At 40.9% G+C, this 8768-nt stretch overlaps 2 protein-coding genes across 2 annotated transcripts; one reads left to right on the top strand and one right to left on the bottom strand.

Annotated features, from left to right (window-relative positions):
- Positions 1-1030: 1030 nt before the first annotated feature.
- kbtbd3 (kelch repeat and BTB (POZ) domain containing 3) lies at positions 1031-6565 on the top strand. The gene is made up of 10 exons (XM_072392577.1): positions 1031-1081; positions 1448-1739; positions 1947-2112; positions 2714-2896; positions 3315-3488; positions 3566-3856; positions 4062-4304; positions 4393-4683; positions 4840-4989; positions 5592-6565. The coding sequence occupies exons 2-10, from the start codon at positions 1459-1461 to the stop codon at positions 5712-5714; spliced, it is 1902 nt and encodes a 633-aa protein (XP_072248678.1). The 5' UTR covers positions 1031-1081; positions 1448-1458; the 3' UTR covers positions 5715-6565.
- Positions 6566-6634: 69 nt separating this feature from the next.
- On the bottom strand, positions 6635-7274 carry LOC140314406 (sarcolipin). Its single transcript, XM_072392578.1, has one exon. The coding sequence runs from the start codon at positions 7272-7274 to the stop codon at positions 7176-7178; it is 99 nt and encodes a 32-aa protein (XP_072248679.1). The 3' UTR covers positions 6635-7175.
- Between the last annotated feature and the right edge of the window lie 1494 nt (positions 7275-8768).

An 8768-nucleotide genomic window follows, 5' to 3' on the forward strand; every position in this document is an offset into this window, starting at 1 on the left:
CTCACTGTCCACCTCACTACTGTGTTTTGAGTTCATCTATCAGAGCAGCGTACAACTATTTAGCACTTTCTAACTGAGAATGTAAAGCACAGTATTGTGACCCACTATTTGTGGGGTGTTTTTATATAAAGAGTTCAGGGGGAAAGTTGTAAATTGGATGTTATCTTCTCACAGTTGTCTCTTTATTGTAGGACTCAACATGAGGTTGTGTACTAGCAGCTGGAAGTAACTGCTTTTAGTCAAAGAATGCATGTTTGGTGCGGTTTTAAATGTATAGCTTGTAAACTTTCTCATTTGATAAGCCAAAAGGTTAATTGTTAAATTTGAATGTGTTTGAGAAATATTCTCAAATTCTACACATATAGATATATCAATTAACTAAAATAAAATCACACATGTTTGGGATGATTATTTGGCATCATGTAAATCTAAACTGGGTCACTGAAAATGATCCAACTCAAATACACATTTGATTTTGGCCATGACTTGCAAAGACTCATTACTAGACTATGTTTAGCCTGTAATAGATCTAAATATGAAATGCATAACCTGGTGACTTACATCTTACTTGGTTTTGTGCCTTTAGGACAGGGAAAGTGCTCTATCAACAAGAGGGGCAATTTTAATTTTTTTTTAGATTTACTAAACAAGATGTTGTAACTTATGTGATTAGCTAAAGGAAAAAAGTCAAATAAATAAATAAATTAATGAATAGTCTGAGTCACAGCTGCAGTAAAAGGCGTGAAGTGGACTCAGTCTCACGAGTTTTACCAATGAAGAGCAGCCATCTGTCGACGACCAGTAGAAGAGAACTGCAGTTCCCAGCTGTCCTTGCGCCTCTACCGTCTGTGCCAAAAACAAAAGGACACAAAAATGCACATAGCTTGGGGGGGAGGCTGGCTTATTATAAACTCATTCTTCTCACAAATAGAACAGCGTACTTTTCGTAGAAATCTACGTACAACCGAAAAAAATAAAATAAATATATATATATATATCAGTCCTCGTCCTCGCGTTATTCCACGTGTCCGGAAGTTAGTGCGGCACGAGAAAGAGAACTGTCCGAGGTGCTGACGATACTGTGAGTTGTACTTCTCCCACCCCAGACTACATATTTGTGTATTTGACATGTATTCTGCTTTGACTTTTAACATAAGCATGTTATGAGTGTGCAATATTTATTTTGGTCTGAACAACTGTGCACTGAGTGAGCGAGATAGAAAGATATTATGACGTTATTGTAGAGATGTGCAGCACTAAAGTAGATGTTTTGCGATTTCGTTCCTCATTCCAATCCATCCTCTCTCACACACAGACATTCATATAGTAGCCTATAAAATACTGAACTCACTACATGTAAAACTGCAATGTAAGTTTTGATTTTTCTTTTTCTCTTTTCTCTTTTCCTTTCCTTTTCTTTTTAAATTTAAATTTTTTTAAATGATAGATTTTGGCAACATGGATGCACACTCAGAGTCACCTAACTGTTTGACCACCTCCGACAACCCCAGCAGCAGCAGCAACCCTCCCAGCAGTAAATTCAACAGTAATCCACACTGCAATGGGGTCCCAGAGCGGCAGACGCTGCTGCGGGTGTCTGAGGCCCACGGACTGCAGCTTTTGGGTGTGCTGCGGTCTTTCAGGGAACAAGGCCTGCTGTTTGACTTCACCATCAAGGTTCAAGAACACAGCTTCCCCTGTCATTGCTGTGTTCTTGCAGCATGTAGTGATTTCTTTAGGTATCTATCTATCTATCTATCTATCTATCTATCTATCTATCTATCTATCTATCTATCTATCTATCAATCTATCAATCTATCAATCTATCTATCTATCTATCTATCTATCTATCTATCTATCTATCTATCTATCTATCTATCTATCTATCTATCTATCTATCTATCTATCTATCTATCTATCAGCATGTGTCACTGCTTTGTGTTTAGGGCCATGTTCGAGGTGGATATGCGAGAGCGTGGTGATGGTTCGGTAACACTGGGTAATCAGTGTCCAGTGGCTGTGAGTTCTTTCCTGGATTTTGCCTATTCTGGAGAGATCCTCATCACTGATGGCAATGTAGACATGTTGTTTCAGCTCGCTTCTTTTCTGCAGGTACAGTTGCAACCACTGCATAATCCTACACATCCTCTCATGGGTCTGTTTAACACAGTGCATTTTTGACTTGCCACAGTAGCACAGGGATGTGTGTAAATAGGGAAATTAATGATGACCGACTGCTCCAGTTTCAGTGCTCAGGCTTACTGGGACACGTTCACAAAGCATAGCAGCCATTTATGTTATTTGTTACACTTGTGCTTTTTCTGCTTTCACACATCAGAAGGCCTGGCACATACCTATGACTCACCCACATAGGTGTCTTCAATTATTTTCACAGACCAGTGCTCAGGACTGTGAGTCCATGCACAGCCTGTGTTTGTACTACATTTCCATCACTGTCCTTACTGTTGATTTTGGTGGCATGGGATTGCCTGGAATAACCTTTTTGTTATATATATGTGAATTTGGTGGCTTTTATTTAATTATAAAAGGAGAAAAAATCCATTTAATATCAACTTAAGCACATACAATAGTAGAAGTAATATAGAGGGAAGTACATTTAGTTCCAGCATGGTTGTTTCATTGTGTTTCTAAGCTGCAGTTCTTATTAGTCTGTACACACAGAAAATAACTACTGCTGTTGCTTTGTCCTCAGGTGTCTGTCCTTTCCAGAGCATGCAGCGACTTCCTGATCGGAACCATGGATCTTTGTAACTGTCTCTCCCTCTTCTCCCTGGCTGAGGCGTACGGTTCAGCCTCTCTCCTTCACAGTGCCAATGAGTTTGTGGTTCAGAACTTTTCTGAACTTTCCAAAACTCAGGACTTCCTGGACATGCAGGTGATCTTATAACTGAGTGTTGTCTGCATGTGCAGAAAAGCTTTAGGGGTATCTTCTACGGTTTGTAGAATTTTGTCAAAGCCTGTGCAGTCCCTTTTAACATTAATCTTCACTGTATCCCTCATCTGTTGACATCTCATTAAGTCTTACTAAACAAATAGTTCAGGTGTGGTTTTTTATTGTATGACAGCCCCTAAACCCATTCCAATGTAATTATTGCTGACTAATATTCAGTGTCTTATGTACAACACACAATATTTCTACATGAAAAATTATTAAGAACTTGAATTTAGTTAGTGTCAGAACCATTTTGCATACTTTATTTAGTGGCTCTAGTTCTACTGAAATGGTTCTTTCATCTTATTTCTGGCATTACAATCACTCCACTAACATTTTAATTTACATTTGCTCGCTTCAGGTAAATGTCTTGGAGGCTTGCTTAAGGTCAGATGATCTGAACGTGCCCAGTGAGGAAGCAGTTATGATGTCACTTCTCAGGTGGATTCGCCACAATCTTCCTGAAAGACAGAAGCTGCTATCTGGATTGTTGTCTCTGACCCGACTGCACCACTTGCCTGTACCTGCACTGAAGGTATAAATGTGTTGCGCATTTTGCGGCATTATGACCATCTCGGCTTTACTTTATTACTCCCTTGCCTCTTCTCTCAGACTCTGCATGATTCAGACTCTCTCCTCCGCAATGATGAGTCATGTCTTGCGCTGCTGTCAGATGCCCAGAGCAGACATACGCAGTATAGTGGCCTGCTCACTGATGCCAGGCCTGCCACCACTCAGAGCTACATCTACATCCATAAGACGGAGGAGAATGGCGAGAAACGCCACACCTTCTGCTACTGTCTGGAAAAAGACCAATGGAAAGAGCTTGAAATCGAGTGTGGAGAGGAAACAGCGTCAATGCCAGATCTGCCAGGGTCCTACCTCACCAGCTATGCTGAGAAGGTACAATTCAGAACAGGAATGGAGCTTGCGTAAGCATTCTTCATCATTTTTTAGCTTGTAACCCTTTAACATTGAGATTCTTTGCTCTTATTTTGGCTGAAGAGTTAATGAGAATTTAATTTTGCACCGTGTTATACATTTTAGTTTTAGTCATGTTCTTGATTTTTACCATTTACCAAATTTTCCGGTCTCCATTGGATCTAAGATGTTTGTCACAGGTGGTTGCCAGGGGAGCTGTTACCGGGCAATACGCCGCCATGTGGCAGAACCGTTCCATAATGCCACTGATGAGGTCTGGTGTTTCTGCCCTCTGACCTTGACCTGCAAACCTGTACCAGCTATGCTGAAGCCCAGAACTATGCATACAGCTGTGACCTGCCTGGACAGAGTATATGTCATTGGGGGACGGACCAAAGGACCCAGAGGGGAAGCCCCCAGTCTGCTGGATGTAAGAGTTTTCCTGATTGGCATTACCTTTCATTAGTAGCTCATCAGATCCAGAAAAGAACTTTTTTTTTTTCACTTTGGCATTTTAGGTGGAGTATTACAACCCCCTGACTCAGACCTGGTACTCTGTCAGCCCACTGTCCAATGCCATCTTTTACCCAGAGGCCAGTGCTTGTGGCAGTGTTATATATACGCTGGGGTCAGAGGTGGAGATCACAGACTCCTTTAACCCCTCCCTCAACGGCTTCCTCTGTTATGATGCGCAGCAGGACCAGTGGAGCCGCCTAGTGGCAGAATTTGGTCAGTTCTTCCACGCTACACTGGTCAAAGCCGTGTCGATCAATAATACGCTGCACCTCTGTGACCTTTCCACCTATAAGGTAGGCAATTACAGACCACATGTATAAAGGAGAAGATTAGTTTTGGCGTTACTCTTTGACAGCATTGCATTGATTGTACAGTTTATACATGCATTTACATGCATTGAGTGTTTGAATAGTTAAGACAGAGGATGAAGTGCACCATTTTCCATTCAGGTTTACAGTTTTTGCCCCGAGACCTGTGTGTGGAAGGGTGAAGGATCATTTGAATGTGCTGGTTTCAATGCTGGAGCTGTGGGTATGAGAGACAGAATCTTCCTTCTGGGTGGAGACTATTCACCTGATGAGATCACTGATGAAGTTCAGGTAATCAAAATCCAATTTATATATCAAAGAAGCCTCTCACTTTTCACTCTCATGGACTGAATGTAGTGCTGAATATATGCTGTAGTTCTGAATAATTAAAGGTGAAACAAAAGGGACAAATGCTTGAAGTCACTGCGATGCTTCAGAATTCAGGACCAATCAGATGCATCCCAGATCATGTTGTATTTACAAAGAATTTGTTATCCCTTTTTTAACTGAGGTAGATTTCTTCTAGTTGCCCTTATTCAAGCTCTTAGGATTACCAATGACCTGGATGACTGAGAATCTGCATCAATATTCAAGTGTTTGCACACAGCCATCTGGTGTTTACGTGCACCGTTTGCAATGGCCTTTATAAACGTCTATGGGTTTTGAAAACCGCGTTTACAAATGGCAACTAGTGTTGTCATGGGCAATATTGAAATGGAACAGCAGGAAAACAAAATGGACAAATGCTGTGGTCTGCTGAGTAGGTAAACAATCTGCATTACCAGTCAGTTCGGTCACATCTCCTCATTCAGAATGATAGCACTGTTGTCCATGTTGGTCAAAAGAGAGCATTCAGTACGTCCATGCTCCAACTTTTCTTTTTACCTGCACAGGTGTTCTACAGTGGGAGGAGTCAATGGGAGGAAGTGGCACCCATGCCCAGAGCACTCACTGAGTTCCACTGCCAGCTCATCAGCTTTAACAGATACAGAGACCCATGGGGTGACCCCGAATGATACCCAGCAGACACGCTCATCAGTAAAAATGCAAAGAGACATTTGGTGCGTGCATGACTCTCCCTTGGCTTTCTGAACTGTGCAGATGGCGGATGGCTTACGCCTCAAGAGCAGCAATCAGTCTTTAGCTAGCACCAAGTCTCCTCTCAGAGATCATTACAAAAACACCTGAGCCAAATTATTTATTTTTTTATTTCAAGTAAATTGGATCCTCAAAATTGTATGTGTGAAGCTCCTGCTATCATAGAATATTTATTGTGTCAATCTAAAATATGGCCCCTCCTGTGGAGGAACTCTATTTAGCTATTTCAGAAATCCTATTTTAGTACCTGACTTTTTTTCAATATCTTTTTGTGTCTAATAATTTCTATTATCATTATAGAGAGTCTATTCAAATAATCCACATGGTCTGTAAATGTAACAGCTCTCCTGCAGCTTTAAAGCGTAAACTTACTTCACTTTCCTTGTATTTGGTAATTCTACAGATTCTTCTTTAATTACGGCTTGAAAACAGTACACAAAATATACCAACAGGGGTCTCTATAGGATCTTTGTCATGTAAGGAAACACACAGGAGAAAGCTTTCTTAACAAAATCTTCAGACTGAATCTGTTACTTTCCATTATTGGAGTTTTTCCCAAGTTTTCTGAAGTCTTTTATTTCTGGCCGGTGGAGAGCTGTTATTGTGTAGTGCTCACTTTCAACAGCTTGCCTTTATTCTGCTACTACACTCTCACGTATCCATGCATGCCCGATTTCTCCCAGATTGTGGAAACTGATTTGCACAACTTGATCTGCACCTGCTAATCACAGAGAAACACTACGTAGTTTCAAAGAGTACAATAGAACGAGAAGAAAAATATTGGTTCTTTGATGTAAAATCATGACTGCGAAAAAAAGCTTTAGTTATGACACACAAACCAAGAAATGCAAGTGTTTAATGGCAAGAAGTAAACATACATAAAATGCTTCATTATTTGTGCTGATGTCATTTTTCATGTGACTTCTGTGGCTGTGACACGACAGCAAGCTTCAGTGTATCTGAAATCACATGCAAGAGACTGCGACATGGATCACTGTTTATACTACTGCTTCTACTGACATTTTAGTGCTGGAAAGTTTCAACAGTCAAAAACTTCAAACCCTCTTTCCTTTCAGTTTTATTCACCCTCCTAATTCATCTGAGATTTCACCTTTGGGTAATTCTAGACATTTGTGGCCAAACACACATCAGAGTCTAGCCTGTCCTCTGGAGAGTCTCCCTTGGCTTTAGCTGTCACATGCTATTTGACCTCATATGAATGCTAAAATGCTGGATCAGACCAGTGACCTTAGACTAAAAGAATGAGAAGATGTAAACACTGCATCTGAACAGCCAGCAGCAAAGTCCGACATGCTGGTGTCCCTCCACAAATATCTCTCCATCCCCTCTGCCTCCCGCTCATCTCCTCTTTCACCGCTTCATGCCTCCTGGTAAGTTTTCACCAGCAGCCACATCAGCAGCACAGTGATTAAGACGATCATGAAGTTGAGGAATAGCTCCTGCGTCGACCGGTCCATGGTGGACGGAGAGGGCAGGCGAGACTGGCAAAGGGATCAGCCGCTGAGAGGAGGAGAAGGAAACGAAGAGGAAGGCAAGGATGCCGAAGTGGTTTTGTGAAGAGGTGTGACTCCTTTTTAGAGCCCAATTCAGACCCAAAAAGGAGCGGAGGTGGAGAGAAAGAAGGAATGATACATTTGTTGTGCAAAGTGTTGATAGAAATACAGGTATGAGTGATGTATATTTAAAAAGTATGTTTATATGAGTGTGCTCATGCTCTCAGTTACTGTGATTAAATCAGATTAAACATCTTCTATCTTATTTCCAGCAGGTGTTTTAATCTGAGTTAATACATATCTGGAAAATGTTAAACATTACTATGGATGATATTAGAAAATTGAATGAAATCAATGAATTTTTACCTTTCCCGTTTCCCTCTGTGATCAGGAGGAGAAGATGGGAGATGTTGGTCTTTGCTCCTTTTCTGACCTCTGATGCAGCAGCGTATCTTTCAACTGGAAGCTTCTCTGTTCTGATAGTTCTCCTTAATAGCATCTGTTACTCACTGTTGTCCAGTTTTCTGCCTTCACCAGGGGCAGGTCCTGTTCCTAAAGTAGCCATCCTCAGTGGACCGCCCATGGCTCACATACACACAGACTGATGTCACACACCAACTAAACAACTAATAGAGTGTGTAATTTTCCACAATCTCTTCCACTGGAGTGTTTCCCTTTCATAACCATACAGAGTCTTCCTTACTCACACAACAGAGGAGTTATTTTTGCAACCTCGTTGCAGATACTTGGTAGATTACAGTGGTCCCAAAGACAATAGTTGTATTATCAGATGGATATAGGGATCTATAACCGTATCACTCAGTAACCAGGGAGCAACTATGCTCCCAGGCGGAGCAAAAATAATGGAGCAATCGACCTGAAATGAAACACAGATGACATGTTGATTTTAAAAACAGCTGAAACCACAGTTCTATCCTGTTATCTCTTGGCTTATATGTAAGCAGACAAATGTCTGATGCTGTGTAGTTGGGAAACATTAACAAAAACCACTTAAGCTCCAGGCTATTTTTGAAACTGCCATGGGGCCTCTTCAATCTTGCTTGAAATTTCTCTACAAACCTTATTGTGTTTTGATTTAGATGGATGGATGGATGGATGGATGGATAGATAGATAAAGCTAAAATGAGGCAGAAAAAAGGGTTTACCTTCAAAATATGTCATTCCCATGACAATCATCTTTGATATTTAGACCATTTTTGACAGTCTATAGTTTAAGCCTATGTATTTGAAAAATGTTTTGTTGAGCAGCAGGGTTGGTTCTGATCAGGCCAGTCAGAGCAGGCTGGCCTTTTAAGCGAGGTGGGGGGGCTTCCAATTTGTTCTGTTTGAGGAAGCACAAAAATAGTTTTGATCATTTAGCATTGTGGTGTTTATTTCATGGGAACTTTGAAAATAGCTTTTTGTAACCCAAATCTAAACCTCTCTTGAAACCTCAGT

This window comes from Leuresthes tenuis, unplaced genomic scaffold (genome assembly GCF_036924035.1).
Source record: "Leuresthes tenuis unplaced genomic scaffold, fLeuTen1.0.hap1 SCAF_9, whole genome shotgun sequence".
NCBI lineage: Eukaryota > Metazoa > Chordata > Actinopteri > Atheriniformes > Atherinopsidae > Leuresthes > Leuresthes tenuis.

Excerpts from the sequence above, each read along its gene's own strand:
- kbtbd3 (XM_072392577.1), top strand. The coding sequence starts at position 1,459 with ATGGATGCACACTCAGAGTCACCTAACTGTTTGACCACCTCCGACAAC. Across the intron at positions 3,489-3,565 it reads TGCCTGTACCTGCACTGAAG|ACTCTGCATGATTCAGACTC; the intron begins GTATAAATGTGT and ends CTCTTCTCTCAG. Across the intron at positions 3,857-4,061 it reads TCACCAGCTATGCTGAGAAG|ATGTTTGTCACAGGTGGTTG; the intron begins GTACAATTCAGA and ends ATTGGATCTAAG.
- LOC140314406 (XM_072392578.1), bottom strand. The coding sequence starts at position 7,274 with ATGGACCGGTCGACGCAGGAGCTATTCCTCAACTTCATGATCGTCTTA.